This window comes from Nanorana parkeri, unplaced genomic scaffold, assembly GCF_000935625.1.
Source record: "Nanorana parkeri isolate BGI_ZX_2015 unplaced genomic scaffold, ASM93562v1 scaffold1749, whole genome shotgun sequence".
NCBI classification, from domain to species: domain Eukaryota; kingdom Metazoa; phylum Chordata; class Amphibia; order Anura; family Dicroglossidae; genus Nanorana; species Nanorana parkeri.
In genome coordinates, this window is record NW_017308017.1 from 151572 (window position 1) to 178202 (window position 26631).

At 44.2% G+C, this 26631-nt stretch overlaps 1 protein-coding gene across 1 annotated transcript in view; it reads right to left on the reverse strand.

Moving 5' to 3' along the window:
• The window catches only part of LOC108799531 (phosphofurin acidic cluster sorting protein 1-like), a 235587-nt gene that overhangs the window by 116900 nt on the left and 92056 nt on the right, over positions 1 to 26631 (reverse strand). The window contains exons 10-11 of the mRNA XM_018571396.1: positions 11275 to 11369; positions 11041 to 11161 (exon numbers count right to left, since the gene is read on the reverse strand). Of these exons, the coding sequence (XP_018426898.1) occupies positions 11041 to 11161; positions 11275 to 11369 (216 nt within the window). The remainder of the gene's footprint in view (positions 1 to 11040; positions 11162 to 11274; positions 11370 to 26631) is intronic.

Consider the following 26631-nt stretch of genomic DNA (forward strand, 5'->3'; position numbering starts at 1 on the left):
ACTTACCCAAAAAAGGTTAAAACTGACCTGTGTCTACGCTGCGCGCTCCCGTCCGAAGATCTACAGATCCTCGGGCGGCCGCAAAGGATCATGGGGTGGGCACATGCGCAGTAGAGATCTTCGGCCGGGAGAAATAGAGACACGGGGTAGTTTTAAAAAAAAATAAGATTTTTAGAACTGTAGAATGCGTTTCTTGAAGTACAGTGCTGGATACAAGATAAAGTTGAGCGGGCCCCCTGAGTTGGTACCCTCAATGCAGATCGCAAAGTACAGAGACCAGTAATAATACCGGGATTATACTGACCGCTCAGCCGTATTGCAAGCTTATCAAACCAAAAAGGAAAATCTACTGGATGGCCATTGTCTTTTATTATTTGCTGATTGCTGATGTGGAAGTCACTAAAAAGCGCAAGGCCTTTCAAATGACCTGTACAACACTGGTTCAAAAGAGGATCAGATTTACCCTGGCGTATCCTGCAGTTCTACAATTCAAGACCAGTGACCGGGAGCAACACACCTTTCAAGACCCAGCGGCTCCGTGTGCATTTTTGAAGACGATGTACAATATTCACGACGACATTGAGGGTCGCTCAGCTGTTGCCGAGAGCATCTCACCATCCATCTCATGACATCTTGTCCATATCCCCATGACATATCGTCCATCGGTATCCTCAGTGGCTCTACAATGACTGACTTGTTATTCCAACCCTCCTCACTGGTAGTATGCTTTTCATGTTCAACGTGCTGCTTTGTACTTGCATCTTTTTTGCCTGTGCTTATTCTTAATGATGTTTTGCTACCTATGGAGTGGTATGATACATCCTCCATGCTGACGTACACTTTGTCACCCTTATCTTTCTATCCTGATGATACTTTCAATCAGTGCTAAGTTAATAAGTGTACTGGGCATATGGTGTTGTTTGCAATCCGCAGTCTAGGAAAAAAGCAAAGCCTGTTATTGTGTTTCCTAACATGTTTCTTTGTTATTTACGTCACATTGACCCCTATGTTTTTCTTATTTTCGTTATGTGCTGGCTCTTTCTCTGTTTTGAATGCCCTTATTTAATAACTTTTATCGATTACTGGTGTTGCAAAACTATTAAGGGATCCCTGTGTTATTTTCCCAGTATATATTCCCTATGGCTATGGTGCTCTGTACATATCTAAGCCTCATTTATATCGGGAATCAGCTAGGGCCTATCTCAGAGGTCGAATTATATATTATATTTCTGCCGAGAAGAAACAGTCAGTCACAATTTCTGGTGGTGAGTAATTCTTTACGGAATGCTTAACATAAACTTACTTGTGACTCCTCTTCACAAAAAAAGGAAGAATGGATGAAAGCGAAGCAGAAGTAGGATTATTGTGCTACCCAGCAACACCTCTTCTACCAATCTCGTACTAACCTTAAATGTCATAAGTTTGTGAATAAAGCTGGTAAGTTGCTGGCTAGTTTGACGAGACCAAGATTTTTCAATTCCCACAACCCTTCCCTTAAGACCACCAAAGAGGAATTATGCCACGATCCTAAACAGATTAATGATATACTGGAGCACTATTATCTGGAACTTTACTCTGCTGTATCCATAGACTCAGAGGCAGGTAATTTGACAACATATAGTTATGGTGGTTATTTACAGTACCCAGTAAAATGGGCTTCTCTGTTTCGATAGCAGCATTCTTGTCTAAAATGTATGCCGCCTCCACGGCCCGTATATGTACCCCAGGTTTTATTTCTTCTTTCCCGATGCTTAAAGATACCCAGTAAAGCTGCCCACTATCCCCTCTGTTATTTAATTTGCAGACTGAACCCTATTTGTGCATTTGCAGACTACCCCATACATCTCAGGTATACCCTTACGCTCCTCACAATTTGGGGTTGCATTCTTTGCTGATGACAGTCTTATTCATGGGTAATCCCCTACCAGATTTTCCTAAGATTTACGATTTAGTTTTTGTAATTTTGGTACTTTCTCAGGTCTCCGTATTAACATATCCAAGTTGGAAGTTCTCCCTCTAACTCCTGCTAAAAGTTTGAACTCTATGATATTATTTGCACACCCTGGAAGGCTAAAAGATGCACTCCCGATATCACAGTTCCTAAGGGTCAAGCGTGTGTGTTCGAACCGTGGAACCCAGCCACGAGCCATGTATTGTAAATTTCTTGAAAGGGGATACCCTGAGAACGTTTTACAACACACATTAGATTGTGCAAGAAATAGACTACATACATCTAAGCCAATTTTCATAGAAACCGAGAAAACTACAATACAAACTTGAATCACGCAACATCAGGAAAATATTGTGCCAAAACAACCATATCCTTCAGACTGATAAGACACTCGCACCAGTTGTAAAACAGACACCACGGGTCACTTACTCAAAAAACAAATTCTTTAGAGACCATTTGGTTAAAGCAGACCCCACCAACAAATACACGACCCCTGGTTTTAGCTTTTCATCCAGGAAGGGGTGTTTCAAATGTTTAAATTGCAACATTTGCAATTCAATTATATGGGGACGTGATTCATTCTCACATTCCCATATGGACAAGAAATATGTGGTCCCCAGGTATTACAATTGCAACACTGATTATTGCATATACATCTAAAAATATCCGTGGTCTCTTGTGTACGTAGGAAAGACAATCACTGCTTTTAAAAAGAGATATCAAAAACAGAGGCGACATTAAGTTGGCCATAGAACAGAAAAAAGATGGGAGGGAGATAGACCCCAATAAACCAGTAGCCATCCATTACACCAAATGTAACCATCAGGTACATGAACTACGGGCGATGGTAATAGAACAAGTGCACAAAACTCCTTGGGGTGGTAAACACAATAATATATTGCTACGTAGAGAAAACTTTTGGATACACACTTTGGACATAATGCATCCCAGGGGTCTCAACAGTACAATATCCTATACATGCTTCCTTACGGACTGATGTGGCATTCCCTCATTGACAGCCTATCTGTTATTATTGCTGCCTATACACTGCAATAGCGGTCTACAAAAATCTGATCCTCAATTAATTTTATAGGTCTATCCATATAATGCAGACTGCACCCTTTCTTTTCCCTTCTCCCCACTGGTTTGCTTTTTGTTTTTATTTAAAGCTTTTTGGTTTTTACTTTATTCAGATCTTATTGTGTGCTGTTTGGGATATCACATGAGCACTCAGCCTCCCCATGTCACATTAACTGGAAGACACCGTGGGCGGGCTTACAGCCTCCGGAGCATGCGCAGTTTGAGTTGGAATCCCGGCTGGGATCGCACTGACTGCCTCACTCTCCACTCTACGAAGGTTGTCATGGCAACTGGGGACACAGCCCGCTCAGCATAACAAGCAATAACTGCAGAACACTTTTCTGCATATGTACAGCACGAACATCTGTATAATTTGGTTATGAATCTACTTTGTGATGTTTGTTTTTTACCTCACTGACTTATGTTTCACTCTGCTCTGCAATGTGCATTTTCTGAATTTTGGCGGGAATGAAGTCATTATGACATAATGGGATGTTCTTTCATGCTCCTGGCCATAATGTGTATATATAGTTGTGTGTTCACAGATGTATTCTCTCACTGTGTCGCTCTGATGAAGGTTCGCTGCGAGGTCCCGAAACATTAGCATGATGATGACATTTTCACAAATAAATATATCAATTAAATATTGAGATTTTAACTTATAGTGTGTGCCTGTGAATCCCTGTGATTATTGTTAGTGTTTGCACTGCGCCATCCATGCTCTCACCTCGGTCAACAAAACTTTTATGCTGCAAGACCGTATGGAGTGCGAATGGTATTTGTAAACAATGGTTGCACGATACGTCTTGTTACTCTAACTACATAATAGAAACTGCAATGGTTTATCCTTGGCGGCTTGCCTCTTTGCTACACTGTCCTATATCTGAGCTACCCTTACATATACGTAATAATGTTTTATTACGAGACACAATAGTGGCCTGGAGGGAAGCACGCAAATGCTTGAAGTTGAATCCATACTTTTCTAGACTCTTTCCGATTGGGGGAAATCCAGCTTTCCCCCAATCGGAGGACTACACAACCTTCCACCACTGGGAGACTAAAGGCTTAACTCGACCCAGTCATATTTTTTCAGAGGATGCTGCGAAATTTCTGACCTTTTCAGATTTTACTACTAAATTCAAACTACCAGTGGGAGATTACTTATATTTTTCTCAAGCTACTGCATACATTAAAAGGTTCCCATCCCAACTTCTCTCACAATATGTTTTCTACCCCTTTCGATAAATTACTCAATAGAAACAAGATCTCTCTCTCAGATGTCTATCTAATCTAACACAGTGAAATGGGCACAGGATGTCCCTACAGATGACGTGCATAAACTCATTACAGGCTATCGCTCTGTGACTTTGGTGATAGAGAAACTCAATTTAAAATTGGTTATAACTCTCCATCTTCATGACTCTCACAAGGACTGTTGCCCCAAATGCTGGGGACCTGTTTTTTCATTGTTTGTGATCCTGCCCTATGATCCATATTTTCTGGACCAGGGTACTTGACCTCATTTTCAATGTCCAGCGCCAACGGCTCTCTCTTGACCCTTTTACCACTGCTTTTTAGCTACTGGGAGGATGACAAATATCCTTCTGTATTAAAGAACCGGTCAGGCAGACAATAGGTTGATATATGCCTTTTGGTGGCAAGAATTATGTGTGACTGGCTCTCTCCATACCTGCCCTCTGTAGATATGCTTATGTGGGATCTACATCAATTGTTGTATTCAGAAAAATTAGATGCAGAGCTGGATAACTTTAATGACATGTGTCCAAATTTTTTAAGAGATGGTGTTTGTTAATATATTTTTCTCCTCTTCGGAGACAGAAAACTTTCTACTACCATTACAATTTACAGCATTTTATAACCTGGAGTTGATGAGGGGCTCATTATAATCTCGACACCATCATTATATCGCACTCTGTTTATTCTCTATATGTTTACGTGAGAGCCATTTATGATTATAGATACAAATTGGTTTGTCTGTGCTTCAAATGCCATCTAAAACGAGATTGTTCTTTCCAGGTATTAGTGTTCTGAAATCTGTGACAAGCTATGATGCTGCTTCTTTATGGTTGTATAAAGTAGTACTTCCATGCACTGATATCGACTAGTAAATCTTTGAATGTTCATTTTAGATGGCAATGACACTGTACTATGCTATTCGTATGTTGTCTTTTTGCACAAAATATTTTAATAAAATGTTTTACAAACAAAAAATGGGCATCAGCAGAGGCTAGAACATCCACCAGATGAAACTTAGTAAACAGGAACATGAACAGAAGACCAGGTAGAAGCCTTAAAAATCTGCAGAGCAAATCTTAGCTGAAAAGCCCAAGAGACACTGACGGATCCAGTAAAATGTGCCTTCACAGGAAAGGCAGAGCTCTACTTTTTGCAAAATATGCATGATAAAAAAATGGTGAAACAAGACGCAGGGAGCCTCCTGCAAGATCCTTCAGGAAGGACAAAGAGGCAATTGGATTACCTGAACAAAGCTGTAACTGAGACAGCCGGAACCACATCCATTAAGTGGGGGGGAAACCTCCCTAGGAAGTTTCAGAGCAGGATAAAAGGAGTGAAGGATGATGACCTCATTAAGATGAAAGGAGGACACCAAACCCACCAGAGCGATATCTCTGATAGGTTCAAAAGGGAGCTCGCTGAATAGACGAATGCATCAGATTGAGATTCCACATCCTTACAGGAGGGCCTCTAGGGAGCTACATGAGCTCCCCATGTACAAAGTCCTTTACCAAAGAATAAGAGGCTAGTGGCTGCTGAAAAAAGGATGGCCAAGGCCCATATTTGTCCCTTGAGACTGCTCAGGGCTAAATGATGATCTATCCCTCTGGACCTGGGCTTCAAAAGTCAAGCCATCAATGTGAGTGACCGAGAAGCAGGATGGAATATCGGACCCCGAAAAAGAAGGTCCAAGCGGTCTGGAAGTGGCTACAGGAAGTCTACCAGAAGCCGAAGGAACTCCGCCTATCGTATTTTGTTTTCCCAGTTGGAAGCCACAAGGATCACTGGAATGTCCTCTGCCTCGATCCTGTGAAGCAGAGGCAGGATTTTTAAACATTGTGGATCCCTTTACCAGAATACAAACATATCCAGTTTGTTGTTGAGGTTCGTAAGCTATTAACAGCTCTGATTTTAATACATAGTGTTTAAGGAGTGCTGGTTATTTCTGCTTTAGCTGTATAAAGGTGCTACAATTGGCTGCACCCCCTACTACACTTCCCTATCTCCAGCTATGGGATCTGCCAAGCCAGCAAAAACCTCAACTTGGCTGAGAATTGCATAAGACAATTCAGAGAGTGATTCTGTTTGTCCCAAGCAGCAAGGATACTCAGTAACAGTGGTCTGCACTGAAACTTAATCTATGGCACTGCCTTGAAGGAGGCCACCATCAGACCTAGGACCCTCATGCAGAACCTCACTGAGTAGTGGTCTTTGGCTTGGAGAGTTTGCACCTATGAATGGAGAGAGAGAACCTTCAATGAGGGAAGAAACACCAGGGTCTGGTCCATATTTAGAAGAAGGCCCAGTTACTCCAGGTGGTGAGTTGGATCCAATGCTGACTTTTAAAGGTTCAGGATCCACCTGAAACACTGTAGCATCCAAACTGTTCTTTGGGAGTTGGCTGAGAATATCTCTTCGGACCAAACATTTAGCAGAAGGGCATCCAAGTATCCCTAAAAATGCAACAGTGCGAGTACAGAAGCCTGAACCTTTGTAAATACTTGTTGGGCCAAACAGAAGCACCACAAATTGGAAAAGTTTGTCTCCCAAAGCAAAATGCGGAAATAGTTGGTGCAGAGAAAAGTTGCAAGTAGGCATCCTTGATATCTACTGAAGCAAAGAAATCCCCTGTTGGGTAGGGAGGCAAATACTTATTTTGGAACCGTGAATAAGTTGAAATAAAAGCCTTGGAACCTCAGTTACAGGCACGATAACTCCTGACATCAGCAGCTGCTGCAATCCCTCTTTCCACTGGAGTGAAGAGGGCAGACTGGTAGGCATAAACTGAGGAGCGGAGTAGGAAGGAAATTCAAGTTTGTAACTCTGGAAAAATGACAGACTGAATCCAAAGACACTGGACGTCTTGACCCAAACTTGTGGAAATGGGCTAAACTGGGTTCCAGGTTCTGATTTAGAAGTAAACAGCTGAGAGGAACCATTGGGGCTTGTCCTGGATGAGTCCAAAGTAGGCTTACTGGGAGGAATTTCAAAGTTTCCATTATCTGGAGGGAGTCCTCTTATTCCCAGTAACTTTTTTAACCAGTTGACATCGGCGGTGTTAAACCCCTTTCCCATCCAGGCCATTTTTCAGTATTCAGCGCTGCGGTACTTTAACTGACATTTATTCCGTCATGCAGCGCTGTACTGAAATGAATTTTATACCATTTTTTGGGGACAGATAGAGCTTTCTTTTGGTGGTATTTATTCACCACTGGGGGTTTTATTTTTTTACTATATTAAGGAAAAATTACCGAAAATCCAATCCTCTATGAAGAGACATTCTCCCCTGAAGGGAATCCTCTCAAGCCATTTATTACATGGCAGCTTCACTGACCAATATTTGAGCCACAGTGGCATGCATAGCTAAACTGACAGTAGGCTGTCCAGACAACTGTTACAAGGTGTCAGCTAAGTCATCCATATAGTTGCTGTGAGCCACTGGGAAACGTTCCGAACAGTTTGTTGCTTACCGGGGGCTCGTGTTCGACACATTGCGGAACGGATGGACAGGTTACTAGATGGGGTTGGGCACGACCCAGCTGTCATGGTGAACATCGGCACCAATGACAAAATAGGAGGCAAATGGAGTGTCCTAAAAAGAGATTTTAGAGACTTAGGTGCTAGGTTGAAGAAAAGGACCTCCACGGTAGTATTCTCTGAGATACTGCCGGTGCCACGAGCCACTCAAGAGAGACAGCGAGAGTTGAGGGAACTTAACAAGTGGCTCCGGAGCTGGTGTTGGAAAGAGGGCTTTGGTGTCCTGGAGAACTGGGCTGACTTCTCAGTCGGTTACCGGCTCTACAGCTGTGCACATACGGGAGGACATCACGGCAGGGAGTCGCGATGATGTAGAGTCCTTGTTGCTAGAACTAGATAAGACTGATGCTAGTCGTAAACGAATTGTGGGTGTGCGTTATAAACCCCCGATATATAGGGGAAGAGGAGGAAGAGGCTTGCTTCCAAATAGAAATAGCTGGGAAGCAGAGTAATGTTGTTGTAATGGGCGACTTTAATTATACGGACATCGATTGGTCTAATGGAACCTCTCATTCGATAAAAGCGGGACATTTTCTGAACCTGTTGCGGGACAATTTCATGGATCAAATTGTTGAGGTTCCAACTAGGAAAAATGCAATACTAGATTTAATAATTTCCAATAATGCGGACAGTTGCAGACATAGCGACTGGGGAGACGCTGGGTAATAGTGATCACAATGTGATTACTTTTAATATTGGGCACAGAAAAGAGAAGTGTGTTAGTCGGACAAGAACACTAAACTTCAGAAAGGCAAACTTTGATAAGCTGCACCAGCTAGTATGCGACAACAAATGGGACAACTTATTTCTAACACTGAACACTCACGAGAAGTGGGATTGTTTTAAGAATACATTACATAACGCTATTACCAAGTGCATACCATTGGGTAACAAAAATAAAAGATCAATAACTAAGCCTGTATGGCTAAATAAAACAGTAAAACAACACATCAAAGACAAGAGTGTGGCATTTAAAAAATATAAGATGGAGGGGACGGCATTGGCATTCCAGAACTATAAGGAATGTCATAAAAGATGTAAACATGAAATCCGGGCAGCTAAAATAGAGTGCGAAAAGCATATCGCCACAGTCAGTAAGAGGAACCCCAAAAAATTCTACCAATACATAAACAGTAAAAAAGGTAAGAAAAGAGCAGATAGGCCCAATAAAAGATGAAAATGGGAGATTAGTCACAAACGACAGGGAGAGGGCCGAGGTGTTGAATAATTTTTTCTCCTCAGCATACACTCTGGAAAAAGATGGGTTTAATGTAGATAAGAAAGCAAGTAGCTCATTACAAAACATACCCCAGTGGTAGACGGTAGCTGCGGTTCAACATAGACTTAAAAAACTTAATGCAAATAAAGCATTAGGACCAGATAACCTGCACCCCAAGGTACTTAAAGAACTCAGCCAGGTAATAGCGAGACCATTATTGCTCATTTTCAAGGACTCCTTAATGACTGGCAGAGTACCAAGTGACTGGGGGAAAGCTCCGGTAGTATCGATATTCAAAAAAGGGTCAAGATGCCAACCTTGGAACTACAGACTAGTCAGTCTAACATCAATAGTATACAAACTATTAGAGGGAATGATAAAGGACTATTTGGTAGAGTTTGTTCTTCAAAATGGTATAATAAATGATAACCAGCATGGATTTAGGAAAGCGCTTGACACAGTACCACATGAACGCTTAGTACACAAGCTGAGGTCTATGGGCATAGATGAAATGGTGAGTACATGGATAGAAAACTGGCTAAAGGAACGTGTCCAGAGAATATCGATAAATGGCTCCTTTTCAGATTGGTCTAGGGTCATGAGTGGCGTGCCCCAGGGTTCAGTGCTAGGCCCCATACTATTCCACCTGTTTATTAACGACATCGGGGAGGGCATAAATAGCCATGTTTCCGTGTTTGCTCATGATATTAAAATTGGGAGGGTAATGGACACGGACCTAGACACTATAACACTACAGGAGGACCTGGATAAAATAGGGGAGTGGGCAGATGAGGTTTAATGTTGATAAATGTAAAGTAATGCACTTTGGGGTTAAAAACAGGCAAGCGGAATACACATTAGTGGGAACTCCACTAGGGAAGTCAGAAATGGAAAAAGATTTGGGGGTCATAGTAGACCACAGATTGAATAAATGCCAGGCTGCGGTAAACAATGCGAGCAGAGTACTGTCTTGTATTAAAAAGGGAAAATACTGTAGAGACAAAATCTATAACTTTGCCACTTTACAGATCACTGGTTCTGCCTCATCTGGAGTATGCGGTCCAGTTTTGGTCACCAATATACAGAAAGTATGTCCTTGAGCTGGAAAGGGTCCAGAGAAGGGCAACTAAACCAATTAAGGGGATGAAGGACCAAAGCTATGAGACAAGGTTACTAAATCTAAACATGTTCACGCTGGAAGCGAGGAGATTAAGGGGGGACATGATTTTGATGTACAAGATGTTCAGTGTTGATGGCAACATCAGCAATAAACTTTTTACTGTAAACTCCATAACAAGGCCTAGAGGCCACCGCCTAAAACTGGTGGAGAAAAGATTTATCCACAAGGGGCATAGCGGCTTCTTCTCAGTTTGAGCAGTTAGGGTCTGGAACTCGCTGCCACAAGCAGTGGTATCAGCTGAGAGGGTTGAATCATTCAAAAAGCATTTGGACAACTTCCTCAGAGACCCCTGATTAATTAGACCACAAAAAACAACATCAATAATCTTGAGGAAGCAATAGAAACGCGTCGAGGCTGTACAATTAAGTAAATTATTTGTTATATTGATGCAGTCAACTGTGTATGTTATTATTTTCTATTTGATCGCAACAAACAAAATGGACACATGGTAATTTTTGTTTTACAAACATTTAATGTATATTTATATCAATAAAAAATTGAATTTTAGATACATATTGTCATTCAGTTCTTGGCACCTCGAAAGCCCCAAGTTGTTTCTTATGTTTTTTGTGGTCCTATGAAGCAGAGTAATGTCTTCCGTGCCAACCTTCACGCTCTTACCCCCTTCCCCCAGAAGCTAAGGTTGAGGGGTTTTTTTGTTTTTAGAAAAAAATAATTTTTTTAAAAGGAAATTGTGTTTGGGGGCTGGATATCTGACAGTAAAGCAAGCCTTCTTTTTTCATGAAAGGTCTGCTTGAATATATACAAAATTGTTTAATAAATACACCCAATAATGTTAGATTTTTATAAACATACCTGTATGCTCTGTCCCATTTCTGTCCCTCTCTCACTCTCTGTACTCTGACCTCTCTCTGAGAGTACTTTGTTGGGGGGTTTCTCTTTTACAGAGACACTTCTTTTGCTTTGGGGTGTCAAGCTGGAAACAGAGGAATGTTACAAATTAAGAAAACATCTTTGATTTCTGTAACTATGCCCCCCCCCCTCCCCCCCCCTCACAATACGTTTAAAAAAAGCAGAGTCATGACTCACTTTGGGCTCTTCACAGATTTAGACTTGTCAGAGACAGGAAAGGTGAGTGTTTCAGAGAGAGTGTCTACATCTTGTGAGATATCCAAAGAAACATCCTGTTAAAACAACAGAGAAAAAAAAAAAATCAGACTTCTAGATGATAAAGCTATATGAAAAATATCATGACACAATGCCGGAAGCAGCTTAGTAATAGCTTTAGTAGTGTATAATTTTAACCAGTTGACATCCGCGGTGTTAAACCCCCTTCCCATCCAGCACTCACCTCATAGTTCTCCTTTAAGGATTACAAAGGAAAAGTATATTTTACTGTTGGTGTTCAGAGGATAAACACCAAATCCCTTAATACTACGGGCAAATGCAGCTTCCTTTCAGGTGCATTCAAATTGTATTTGATATCAGTTGCTTCTGAGGTAAGAGTTCGTCTCGACCTCCTTCAAGCTGCTTTTGCATCCTACTTTTATGGGGAAGCATTTTTGACGTGAGCAAAAGCCCATTGACACCGCTCAATCGATAACAAAAATGCCAAACACAGCATTTATAGAATGGTTACATTTCACATTTAGGGGGTTATTCACAAAGCTGCCGAAGGCAGCCAAGTGAATAACCCAACCGAAGTGAGCCGAACAACGTTCGGCTATTCACTCTGGCTCAGTACGGCTGATTTCAGCCGTACATCGGCTGTACTTCGGTCAGCCGAACATGCTCGAAGTGCACAAGGACTTTGACGAAGCTCCAGCAGCTCACTTTTCTCATAGGGGCCGAACGGCAGTGAGTGAATAGTCGAATGCAGCCGAGCGGCATTTGGCTCGGCTATTCTGCTCCGTACCTCCGTGGTACGGAGCAGAATAGAAAATAAATGAAGAGTTAAAAAAAAAGTTGATAAAATATTTTTCAAATGTAAATAAAGTCAAATTAAAAAATAAAGTTTAAAAAAAATGAATAATAAAAAAACTATTGGGCGGAGCTAGCAGTGACAGCTAGCTCTGCCCAATTGTTTCCTATTGGCAGGGACCTGCTAGAGTCTTCTAGCACAGCGGTCGCCAAGCTTTTGGACCTCATGGAGCACTAAATTCATAATTTTAAATCCCGCGGACCACTAATATGAATTTTGTAAAAATATAAATACATTTACAGCGTAAACATGCCCCCCTAGCTTTAGCACTGCCCCCAAACACCCCTGTGCCTCCCCTTCCCCCACACTGAGCCACTATTACCTGGCTTCCCCCCACTTTTTCTATGTCCCGAAGCCTGCTCAGTTCGGGTACTGACGAGATGCCCCGCCTCCTACAGAGCCCACACTGTACGCGAGGCGATCAGACAAACCGCAGCAACGGCTATGATAAGGAACACGCAGCTTCTCAGATCACTGGCAGCCTGTGCTACCTGTACTGAGAGCCGCGCATTCCTTGTGACAGCCGCTGCTTGAGCCAGAGAGAGGCAGCCGCCGGGCCGATTCAATGACGGCCCAGCCTGCACTGTATTAGAGGGGCCCGGGGGGGGCAATTGCGGACCACCAAGATGTTCTCTCGTGGACCACTAGAGGTCCGCAGATCATTGGTTGGCGACCGCTGTTCTAGAAGGTCCCAGCCAATGAATAACAACTGGGCTGAGCAGTCCGTCACGTCACAGCCGGCTACGGCCGGTTGTTATTGTTTAATGATAGATCAGTGTCCCCAGGTCATTTGGGAATGCTGATCTGTCATTACAACTGGGTGGAGCCAGCCGTGAGATTATTATACAGAGAATTTTGTTTCATCATGTTCAGGAGGGATAGAGTTGGTAGAAGGGGGGGAGGGGTATGGGGGAAGAGTGCTAGAGAGGTCAGCCCTGATCTGATTCACCCCAATAAATTTGCCAAGTTGCAGGATATTGGGGACATCAGTTCAGGGGGGACACTGCTGGAGCGCGACTCATCCTATATCCGCAGGGGGAGTGAGTGCTCCGGCGAGGACGGGAGCAGGATGGAGGGTCAGGAGAGGCAGATCCTGGTGGTGGGAGACTCCATCATCAGGCGGACTGACAGGGTAATCTGTCATCGGAACCGTGAGCGTCGAACAGTGTGCTGCCTGCCGGGGGCTCGTGTTCGACACATTGCGGAACGAATTGACAGATTACTAGATGGGGTTGGGCACGACCCCGTTGTCATGGTGCACATCGGCACCAATGACAAAATAGGAGGAAATTGGAGTGTCCTTAAACAGGAGTTCAGAGACCTAGGTGCTAGGATGAAGGAAAGGACCTCCACGGTAGTTTTCTCAGAGATACTGCCGGTGCCAAGAGCCACTCCGGACAGACAGCGCGAGTTGAGGGAGCTTAACAAGTGGCTCCGGAGCTGGTGTCAGAAGGAAGGTTTTGGTTTCCTGGAGAACTGGGCTGACTTCGCAGTCGGCTATCGGCTCTTCAGCCGAGACGGGCTGCATCTTAATGGGAAAGGTGCAGCATTCCTGGGAGGGAAAATGGTAGAAAGACTGGAGGAGCTTTTAAACTAGAAAGTGGGGGGGAGGGTATAAAAATAAAATTACTTAAACTAAACGTTGATAATTTAATCATAGATAAAAATAACACAGAAAGTAGTAAAAAAGGAGTTAATAATAGTGGGCTCACTCCAGTCAATATAGGAAATCCGTTGGCACATGTAAGTATAACTAACAACGGACGACCGAAATCAAGGCAGAATAATAACAATAAAAATAGTGGGGAACAACAAGGTAGTAAACTTTTGTCCCACAAAAAGAGAGGAATTAAATGTATGTACACCAACGCTAGAAGTCTGGCAAATAAAATAGAGGAGCTTGAAATTAGGTTAATTGAAGAGGACTTCGACATAGTGGGTATAGCGGAAACCTGGCTGGACAGCACGCATGACTGGGCTACTAATATAGAGGGGTATAACCTGTTTAGGAGGGACAGAGGTGGGAGAAGAGGGGGGGGTGTTTGCATTTACGTAAAAAATAATCTATATGTGCATATAAGGGACGATATCACGTCAAATAATGGGGAAGACGTGGAAACTCTATGGCTGGAGCTAGATATGACGGACGCTAGCCGTAAACTTCTCGTGGGTATTTGCTATAAACCTCCAAATATAGGGGAAGAGGGAGAAGTCAATCTTCACTCACAGATAGGAATAGCTGGGAGAGAGGGCAATGTAGTCGTGATGGGTGACTTCAATTACCCAGACATAAATTGGGCCAATGGAACTTCGGGTTCGGCAAAGGCGGGGCGATTTCTAAACATGTTGCGCGACAACTTCATGGACCAGATGGTGGAGACTCCTACCAGAAAAAATGCCATCTTAGATCTAATTGTCACTAATAATGCAGAGTTAATCGAGGATATTGTAATTGGGGAGTCATTGGGTAATAGTGATCACAATGTGATTACTTTTAATATTGAACACAGAAAAGGGAAGTGTACTGGAAGGACTAGAACCCTAAACTTCAGAAGGGCCAACTTTGAGAAGCTGCGCAACCTAGTGGGGGAAATAAAATGGGAAAACTTATTTCAAAACCTAAACACAGACCAGATGTGGGATTGTTTTAAAAACACAGTACATACTGCTACTTCAAAGTGTATACCTTTAGGGAGCAAAAATAAAAGATCAAAGACTAAACCAATATGGTTTAATAAAACTGTAAAACAACACGTCAAGGACAAGAGAGCGACATTTATAAAATATAAGACGGAAGGGACGGCATTGGCGTTCCTTAACTACAAAAAATGTAACAAAAAATGCAAACTAGAAATCCGGGCAGCTAAAACGGAGTGCGAAAAGCATATCGCCGCAGATAGTAAAAAGAACCCCAAAAAATTTTACCAATATATTAACAGTAAAAAGGTGAGAAAGGAGCAGATAGGCCCAATAAAGGATGGAAGCGGGAAGCTAGTCACAAACGACAAGGAGAGGGCCGAGGCGCTGAACGCTTTTTTCTCCTCAGTATACACTCGGGAGGGAAACGGGTTTGACACACATGATAAAACTCCCAGTTTAACTCAAAATATACCCCAGTGGTTGACAGAAACCGGGATACAACAAAGACTTAAAATGCTCAATGCAAACAAAGCAGTGGGTCCGGATAACCTGCACCCCAAGGTACTTAAGGAATTAAGCCAGGTTATAACTAGACCATTAATCCTCATTTTTAAGGACTCCTTAATGACTGGTAGGATCCCCAGTGATTGGCGGAGGGCTACGGTAGTCCCAATATTCAAAAAGGGGGCAAGGTGCCAACCTGGGAACTATAGGCCGGTCAGTCTAACATCGGTAGTTTGTAAAATGCTAGAGGGCATAATAAAGGATTATCTGGTAGAATTTGTTCAGGAAAACGGGATAGTTAATGACAATCAGCACGGGTTCAGGAAAGACCGTTCCTGCCTAACTAACTTGCTAACTTTTTATGAGGGGGTAAGTAGAGATATGGACGGAGGTAAGCCGGTGGATGTGGTATATCTGGATTTCTCAAAGGCTTTTGATACGGTACCACACAAACGCTTGCTACACAAGCTGAGGGCTATGGGCATAGATGAGGTGGTGTGTACGTGGATAGAGAACTGGCTACGGGAACGTGTCCAGAGGGTATCTGTAAATGGCACCTTTTCAGACTGGGCTAGTGTAATGAGCGGTGTGCCTCAGGGTTCTGTGCTGGGTCCCATATTGTTCAACTTATTTATTAATGACATCGGGGAGGGTGTTAACAGCGATATTTCCGTGTTTGCGGATGACACCAAAATAGGGAGGGTAATAGACACGGACTTAGACACTATAACATTACAGGAGGACCTGGATAAAATAGGGGAGTGGGCATTAATGTGGCAGATGAGGTTTAATGTCGATAAATGCAAAGTAATGCACTTTGGAATTAAAAATAAACAAATGGGTTATACAATTATGGGTATGCCGCTGGGGAAGTCAGAAATGGAGAAGGATTTGGGGGTCATTGTAGACCACAAACTGAAAGGTAGTTTGCAGTGCCAGGCTGCTGTAAACAAAGCTAGCAGGGTCTTGTCCTGTATTAAAAAGGGGATGTATTGCAGGGACAAGTCTATAATTTTGCCACTTTATAGATCATTGGTTCGACCTCATCTGGAGTACGCGGTCCAGTTCTGGTCACCAGTACTAAGAAAAGATGTCCTTGAGTTGGAAAAAGTCCAGCGAAGGGCAACCAAACTAATTAGGGGTATGGAGGACCAGAGCTACGAGACGAGGCTACTAAATTTAAACATGTTCACATTAGAGGTGAGGAGATTAAGGGGGGATATGATTTCCATGTACAAAATGTTTAATGGTGGTAGCAACATTAGCGATAAACTGTTTAAAATTAACTCCGTTACAAAAACTAGAGGCCATCACCTAAAATTGATGGAAAAAAAATTCCAGCACAAGGGGCGAAGGGGGTTCTTCACAGTAAGATCAGTTAGGGTCTGGAACTCACTGCCACAGGCGGTGATTTCAGCAAATAATGTGGAATTGTTCAAGAAACTTTTGGACGATTTCTTAAGGGACCGTAATATACAGGGGTACGGGTACTCCTAGAATGAGATCCTAATAGGTTGGACTTGATGGACTAATGTCTTTATTCAACCTCAAATACTATGTAACTATGTATGCATGTATGCGAAAAACAATCTAACTGCACATACGAGATGACCTCACGACAGAGAGTTGCGATGGTGTTGAGTCTTTGTGGATAGAACTAGATAAGACTGAATCTATTGGTAAACTTATTGTGGGTGTGTGTTACAAACCCCCGAACATAAGGTATGAGGAGGAGGCTCACCTACATTCCAAAATAGAAATAGCTGGGAAGCAGGGAGTTATATATAGTTATAATGGGTGACTTTAATTATCCGGACATTGATTGGTCATATGGAACTGCTCATAAAGGCTGGCCCTTTTCTAAACCTGCTGCGGGACAAGTTCATGGATCAGATGGTTGATGTTCCAACCAGGAAGAATGCAATTCTAGATCTATTAATCACAAATAATGCGGACCTAGTTGCAGACATAGCAATTATGAATACATTTTGTAACAGTGATGACAGGGTGAGAAGTGTGTTGGTTTGACAAGGACGCTAAATTCCAAAAAGGCAAACTTCGATAAGCTGCGTCATCTAGTGTATGACACTAAATGGGACAAATTATTTCTAACAATGAACACTGACAAGAAGTGGGATTACTTTAAGAATACACTGCATAATGCTATTACCAAGTGCATACCATTGGGCAACAAAATAAAGATCTAGAGCTAAGCCTGCATGGCTAAATAAAAAGGTAAGGCAACACATCAAAGAAAAGAAGTGGCAGCATTGGCATTCCGGAGCTACAAGGAATGCAATAAGATATGTAAGCATAAAATCTGGGCAGCTAAAATAGATTACAAAAAACATAAATCGCCACAGTCTGTAAGAAGAACCCCTAAACAATTCTTCCAATATATAAAAAGTAAAAAAAAGAGCAGATAGGCCCAATAAAAGATGAGAACCAGAGATTAATCACAAACGACAAGGAGAAGGCTGAGGTATTAATGTATTTTTCTCCTCAGTATACACTCAAGAAAAAGACGGGCTTAATGGAGATAAGAATGTGAGTAACTAAGTACGTAAGATACCGCAGTGGTTGACAGTAGCCGGGGTTCAACAAAGACTAGAAAAAAGTAATGCAAGTAAATTGTTAGGACCAGATAAACCTGCACCCCAGGGTACTTAAACAGCTCAGCCATGTTATAGCGAGACTGTTTTTCCACATTTTTAAGGGCTCCATAATGACTGGAAGGGTACCAAGTGATTGGTGTAAAGCTTCGGTAGTACCAATATTAAAAAAAGGTTAAAAATGCCAACCTGGGAACTACAGACCATTCAGTCTAACATTAATAGTATGCAAACTGTTTGAAGAAATGATAATTGGTGTAATAAGTGATAATCAGCATGGATTTATGAAGGACCGTTCTTGTCAGACCAACCTGCTAACATTCCACGAAGAAGTGAGTAGAGATCTGGCGAGTGGATGTAGTGTACCTGGATTTTGCAAAAGCATTTGACACAGTACCACATAAACGCCTAATACACAAGCATAAATCTATGGGCATTGATGAAATGGTGTGTACATGGATAGAGAACTGGCTACAGGAACGTGTCCAGAGAGTATTGATAAATGGCTCTTTTTCACAGTGGTCCAAGGTCGAGAGTGGCGTGCCTCAGGGTTCTGTACTAGGCCCAATACATGTTTATTAATGATATTGGAGAAGGTGTAAATAGTCATGTTTCTGTGTTTGCAGATGATACTAAAATTGGGAGGGTAATGGGCATGGGCTTAGACATTATATACTGTACTTCTCACTAAAGAGTACAGTCTAGAACACAGGCAGAATCAGAGACAACTGGTTATATGCAGGATTTATCAGGAGGGGAGGGTCCTGTGTTGTGTACTATACTGCAAGAAACAGATTTTACTAGCAAGTCAAAAATCGTATTTTCTGGATCATACAATAAAGGGGACACAGGTAGAATCAGAGATTACTGGGATGTCCTAAAGCAATAGAATTGCGGGGTGGATAACACAGCATACAACCACCAACAAACCCGCAGAACAGGTTGAGAGGTTGCCTTCCTGGCATACAGTATAGAAGTGTAGGAATGGCAGGCTAGACAGGACTTTATTTATCAGGATCTGGGCTTCAACAGCCAAGCTGTCAAAGCCAGCTGCGGAGAAACAGAATGGAGTACCAGACCCTAAGACAAAAAGCATGGACTATCTTGAGTCCGCCAGAAGCTGGAGGATGTCTGTGTACCATAGAACAAAAAAGAGAAAAAGGAAGCGCCACGACCGGGGAGAAGAATAGTTGTGGACCAATCAATGGAGCCTGGTTGGTTGTTGGAGTGGTTCGACTGGCTTGATGGTGATGGGGAAGCGAGCAGGTGTGCTCAGGGAGCAATGCCAAATAAAGTTACTATGATTCCTATGAATGGAAGCTTATCTGCCGGGACAATGCCATACTATCTCCAGCACGCTGATCAGATGCATCAGAAATACAAAAGCACGTTCCTTTCAAAAAGGCAGATATGTATCTTAAATAATACTATGTCCTCAAAGCAAGTGCATCCACGCCAAGCCAATAAATCTGCGCACTGCGCAGAGGCCCTAGCTGGCGCTCATACACTCGCTAAGAAACCACTGCTCCGCCATTAGCACAGGAAGATATCCACTCCAATGGTTTACCCCCAGTGTCGAATAATCCGGGTCATGCTCCAATCGAGCGTGACGCAGAAATCCGGACACTGAGAGACATGATAAAATTTCCACAACAAGACTCACATTTCAGGCGTCTTCATTCCAAGAGAATGAAAACAACCCACTCGGCTTTACTCACTTAGGATGAGCATACCCCAGAAGGGGTCTTTAGGGACGAAGTCGCACTGGTACAGATATGGCACTGCCCTGAATCTATATAGCACTCTGCAGCTAACCCAATGTGCTGCACTACATGCCAAGGGAAAAAAATGGCAAATGCACCCATCAATTTGTTACCAGCTTTACAGCAAGGTGCACATGGAAGGGCCTAATACAGTACAAACCGCACACTCGCCAGCCAGCATGCAAAAAAACTTGTCTCACCGCTAAGGTTAAAAACAGAGGTTTAGATACACGTCTTCTGCAGAAAATGTGAAAGCCGCACAGCCGCGCCAAGGCACCTCTAGATAGTGCGGCCCTGTGCTGGGCCAAAGGCTAGAATCAGTGTTAATAACTCACTGTCTTCCTTCCCCTACCTATACAGGGGTACTAGGCAGGGGTGTGCCCTATCCCCGAAAATTGTTTCCATAGTGAGAGAAACCTTTGTGGCACTCCTGCGACAATTCCATTAGTAGCTGGGTTTAGCATGGCGGTCTAAGGAGGATAAGGTGGCATTGCTGAAGATACCTTACTCATTCTTGCTGACCCATTGCTCTCTTAAACATGGATTTTAAGATCATCGCTACATTTTTGGCCACTCGCCTCTCGGTAGTGACTGGGTCTCTTGTCAATATTGATCAGACGGGTTTCATGCCGCGCAAATCCACTGGACACCAATTTGCGTTGCGTCTTTATGCATGTGCAGATGTCCTCTGGTACGCATGTGCAGATGTCCTCTGGTGATACAGGCACAAGAGCGATGATGTCACTAGATATTGCCAAGGCCTTTGACTCGGTTGATTGGAGATTCATGAGAGGTGTTGCGCACAGTGGGATTTGGCCCGTGTTTCCAAGAATGGATAGGTATGCTTTACTGTAATCCTAGAGCGGCTTTGAAAATAGGACATGCCCTATCTGAACTTTTTGTGGTGGAGAGGGGCACGCGTCAGGGGTGCCCATTATCACCGGGACTATTTGCCCTGGTTATGGAGCCCCTGGCGGCGGCTCTGCGCTCATCTGCTGAGCTGTGTGGTATTCGGGTGGGCGAGATTAAGGTGTGTTTGTGTCAAGGTCTTACCTTGTCCTCATGGTGGCAGCCATTTTGGACATGTACAGACTGCAGTCTCATATAACCTCTGATTGCATCATCGCTTGCCTGCTGCCTGGGCGTCGCACAGTGATGTGGCAACACCTGACTATATCAGCCTGCTCAGGCTTCAGGTTCATTGCCCTTGCGTTTGTGCTCCAAGGTGCATCTCTGGCAGTCTGAGTTCCTTTGTATGTTTCTGTGTATGATCCGGCCTGACTGACGTTTCGGTAGACGTACCCGCCTTGGACTTGATTCCGGCTTGGACGACTACCCGCCTTGAACTTCACCCCGGCTCGGACGACTACCCGCTTTGGACGTGATCCCGGCTCGGCAGATGTACCCGCATTGGACTTGACCGGCTTGTTCCTGACCTTGCTGCTCCCTGAATGTTTATGTTCCTTTAACCCCTTCATGACTGAGCTTGTTTTTGGTTTCTGTTCGTAAAAAACATTATTTTACCTGCGTTTATGTGTGGTCTGGTTTCCTGGCTCCCGTGACATTTTGGCACTGTACGCTGATGACCTTATCCTGGTCAGATGCTGGGCCCTCTCAGCGTGCTGTGTTGGACATCCTGGACACCTTTACTGAGTTTTTGGGGTTGTGGGTGAACTAGTCGAAGTCCCATATCTTGCCACTGGACCCCTTGACCAGATCTCAAGCGGACCTGGATCTCACTTTGCCGTGGGTGGACCAAATTAAATATCTTAAAGTTATCATAACGAAGACTGTTGGGGATTTTTATCATCTTAACTTAGTTCAGTTGCTCCTAACGATGAAGCATAAATTTGATGCATGGGCGCATTTGCCCTTGACCCTGATTGGGTGGACAAGTCTTATAAAAACAAAAATCCTCTCTATTTTCTTCGTAACTCCCTAGTCCGTATTCCAGATGCCTTTGTTAGGAGGGTGAACCAGCTGTTCTCTTCCTTTCTGTGGAACTCCAAGGCTCCACGGGTTAAACTTAGTCTCCTCCAGGAGCCTTGGACTCAAGGCGGCCTGGCTCTCCCGGATCTCAAAAAGTACTACCTAGCCCAGGGGTGGCAAACACAAGGCCCGCGGGCCGAATCCGGCCCGCCAGACCTTGTAATGTGGCCCGCACAGCAGCCAGGGCAATTTATCTAGTAGGACTTGGGTATTATCTTGTATATCTTCCAGCACCTAGCTGCCTGCTCCCAATATTGCCTTCCACCCCCTTTAGGAGTCTCTATTATAAAATTTTTCCCCAGCTGCTAGTGTTTATCTTTGACTGAGGCAGTGTTACAGCCCCTCCTTTAGCCTTTTGAGAGTTTTTCTGCATAATGGTGACCGTTTATTTTAATAGAGAGAGGGTAATAAAAATAAATAAAAAAGGAGGAGTCCAGAGTATAATCCAAGATACACCCTCTGCTGGTCACCTCATGGTTCTCTTTCTTTCCACAGGGTACACTTTAATTTAACGTTTCAGATCACAAGGCTGCTGCTCCTCAATAAGAACATTCCACTCGTACTCGTATGGTTCCACCTGACACCAGAGTGATTATCTATCTGGCCCATGACCAACCCAAGAGATACACTTGTTACGTTCTAAAGTCCAGTAGTAGGCCTCCAAGCACAAGGTTCACTTTCACTATCAAGCTTTTCTAAAACTTTTCCACAAAGAGCCATGTATCAATTCCTTCTTAACAAGTTAGAACGCCCTGGTCACCTCTTCCTATTTTTTGTCAACAATCATGGGTTCCGAACAGCGGAGCAAACTTGGCTTTGGCTTTGCCGCAAACCCGAATGTGAGGGGATACAGTGCTAACAAGCACCTTTTCAGTATTTCCCAAGGAGGCAGAAAGAGGAGAGGGACACAAACGGACGGCCGAAATGGGGGCATCAGATGGCCCTCAATATACACCTAAAAAGGATAAACGGTTTGCCAAGGTGGGTGGGGACCCGTTCTATTAGGCGGGAACACCCACATATGAATGTGCCTTGCGTGGCACAAGCGCACACCATTGGCCCACCCGGGCTGCGCACGTCACACGCCGGATGTCGAGCGGCGTGGTATGGTGCAGCAAGGAATAACTCGGAGAGTGTGGAGGGTGCAGGTGGATGGCTCATCTGGGAGGAATTGTCCCTTTACCTTGAGGTACCCTATGAAATTGAAGGTATGTGTATAGCTAATTGGGTATATAGCAGCTCTATTTCCCCCCCTATATATTTGATGACATTATCATCAGTTCAACTTTACTAAAGTAAATGGAGTTTCTCCAATGTGCAAAGGTTTACTCTATACCTTGCATTGATACTAGAAATATGGACATATTAGTATTGATAGCATATATAGGGTAGTTTCTATATAAAGTGTGAGAGCCCTCATTTACTGTCATTATTGTAGTTTATGGTTATTATTTATCCTTGTTAGGTGTATATTGAGGGCCATCCGATTCCCCCATTTCAGCCGTCCGTTTGTGTCCCTCTCCTCTTTCTGCCTCCCTGGGATTTTAGGGGTTAGCCCTCGGACCGGTGGACTGACTCATCACCAATTTCCAGGAAAAATGGTATATATAATTGACTATATCACATAGTAATTGGATGTTCACATTGTATTTTTACTGGGTATGAAATTTAGTTATATTATTTATTTGTTTGGTCATTAGATATATGTTATAGGCGTTCTCCCAAGCTTCCTGAAGAAGCCAGTTGGTGAAACGCGTCGAAGGCTAGACCCATTGCACAACATAAACTTGACATTAAAGAGGATAATCATGGAAATTGTCAAAAGATAAGCAATTATAAAATTGAATAGAATGAGATGTGTCAATGGGGTCTAGGGGGGCGTTACGCCTTGGGATAGGATTTTATCTGGATAATGTTTTTAACTTGACTGTATATATATTTAAACATCATGTATTTTACAAATGAATGTTGTCAAAATAAAATAATTTTTTAATGAATGAATATCCATATATATGTGTTAGGATCCAGAGTACTGTTAGGATCCAGAGCGCCTCCAGGTGGCGCTGGAGCTAGCCCTGCAGTTCCAGTGCTCACCTGCGGGTGTCTCCCAGCACTTAGCCATCACCTGGTGCTTCCTGGGAGGGTATTTAAACCCTCCCTGCAGTCAGGATGATGGCTCAGTATTGTTTCCTGATTGTCCTGAAACTTGAACCCTGATTGTTTCCTGTGAATACTGAGTCCCCAGTTCTGTCGCCATTTCCGGTAAACCCTGCTTTCTGTCCAGAATCCTGTTACCAGTCCTGAACCCTGTTTGTGTCCTGAGCCCGGTTACCCATTTGCAGTCCTAGATACCGCCTGTTGCCATTACCTGCCTTTGCTCCTGTTGCCATTACCTGCCTTTCCTCCTGTTGCCATTACCTGCCTTTCCTCCTGTTGCCATTACCTGCTTGTAGTCTTGTTGATGTTACTTATTTATGTTTGCTTTTTGGTGTTTAGTGTTGCTGTTTATTAAACCGTATATAATACATTCTGCCCTGTCCGGTGTGGTCATAAGTGTTTGGTCTGCCTGTGTGGGTACTCGCGCAGGTGTGGGGTCACCTGTGCCGGTATCCCTGACAGAATACTGAGCCCACAAAATGACCAAATCGACCACATGGGGTCGTGTTGGCTTTGGAGTGGTTCCCCCCCCCCTTTTTTCTACTGTCAAGATGGATCTCGAGGGGATAAGCTATTATGCCCCTTTAGCATCCGAGGTTCCGCAGCACTGCAGACAGTTGTTTCAGGGCTTCCCCAGAGCAGACCTACTGGAATGTATCCGCATGGCTCACTGTTATATGGATATGACTGGTTGTTCATTTGGGGATATTCAACCCCTAATCCAGATTTGTAGTGAACTAGCTTTGAGTGGTAATATGGGTGATGACTTCTCCCCTCCATTCACCTTGTCACAGGTCAGGTCGCTGGTGTGGTTCTTAGAGGATGATCCAGCTGGGTTTTTCGAACATTACTCTGGATGTTCACAGGAGACCTTGTTGAATTGTAGTGAGGCGGTCCAGTCCCTTATTGACCAGGGGGTCTGTGAGACGATCCGTTGCCTGCTGCACAGCTCCTGGTCTCTGACGATCCGGTGCCTGCTACCCAGCTCCTCGCTTCTGGTCTTGTGCCTGTTGCTCGGCTCCTTGCTTCTGCTGATCCGGTGACTTGGCGGCTTGTCCAGCTGAACTTTATGGGACATTCGCTCACTGTCTGCTCTGGTCCGGGTGCCGAGATACTGCCCCTTACAGCTGGGGGGCCTGGGGGTTCGGGAATCCACCTTAGGTGGGGTGGTCATGTGCGCAAGCCCAGACCGGGTAGTGGTGATATCATGGGGAATGAGGGAGCTCCATTTGAGCCCGCCTGGTTTCCGAAGGGTCTCGTTGCGTTCCCCAAAGTGCGTGGTGACCTGGGTCGGGTGGCCACTGCTTTGGGGGTAACCGGGTGGCTGGCTGATTGCACTGTCGGCCCTAGTGACCCCCCATGCTGCTTAGAGGTGGTATGTCCGATGCAACCTGGGCTCCTCGGTGCTGGGGGGTGTACGCCGCAGACACCTGGTGCCCCTTGCCTTCCTGTTGGGATTCCCGCTGGCTTTTGGAGGTTGCTGCCAGATCCTGGTGGTGGACTGCTCAGCCTGTTGCCTGACCCTGGTGGGGGGGGGTGCTCGACCGGACCCTGGATTTTGGCCATGGTACGAATGGTGGACTTGGCGGCCACGTAGTCCTTCGGTGCCCTTGGACTTCGCTGGCACGGATGGACTTTTGTGGAGCATCCGGAGCCTGCTCCTTGAGGGGGGGGGGGGTACTGTTAGGATCCAGAGCGCCTCCAGGTGGCGCTGGAGCTAGCCCTGCAGTTCCAGTGCTCACCTGCGGGTGTCTCCCAGCACTTAGCCATCACCTGGTGCTTTCTGGGAGGGTATTTAAACCCTCCCTGCAGTCAGGACGATGGCTCAGTATTGTTTCCTGATTATCCTGAAACTTGAACCCTGATTGTTTCCTGTGAATCCTTAGTCCCCAGTTCTGTCGCCATTTCCGGTAAACCCTGCTTTCTGTCCAGAATCCTGTTACCAGTCCTGAACCCGGTTACCCATTTGCAGGCCTAGATACCGCCTGTTGCCATTACCTGCTTTCCTCATGTTGCCATTACCTGCTTGTAGTCTTGTTGATGTTACTTATTTATATTTGCTTTTGGTGTTGTTTAGTGTTGCTGTTTATTAAACGGACATTCTGCCCTGTCCGGTGTGGCCATAAGTGTTTGGTCTGCCTGTGTGGGTACTCGCGCAGGTGTGGGGTCACCTGTGCCGGTATCCCTGACAATGTGATTTTGTCCCACGACATCCGGATACGACACTTTTAAAGCCCCATCATTTCTTTTGTTATGTAATTTTTGGGGGTGTGGAGTCTCATTTTCTTTGGTGGTTCAACAAATTTTGTATATGATTAGCATGCAACAGTAAATTACTGACGATCTATTGCAAACCCACTCAAGCCGGCTGAGACTTTGTCCATAAACTCCAATGTTGCCATAGTTGCCAGCTACACAATTTGTTCAGCGATCCTAGGTTAGGCAGTGAGATACAGGTCCCAACAACTTTCCTCTTCCTGGCACTTTAAATTAGCAGAGGCATTACTGCAGAGCATTTTAATACTGGCACATAGTTCCGAGTACCCAAATGGTGTTGAATCTTGCCTGGGGGATCTCGGGGGGAAGACAGTCCTCGAGGATAGAAGATCCCAACCATTATCGCAGATTCCGTATTGAAGGTCTGTGGTGGGGGGCCTCGGCCTCACTGTTTAAATGATTTTGGGGTGTCACTAGCCATAAAGGGTTCTCAGGGCTTTGCGGTACAGACGTTGCTCTTTGGGGGTTTCAGTCAGACTAGGAAGGCGTGTGTGTGAATTTGGGGGGGGGGTATACAGGTGTG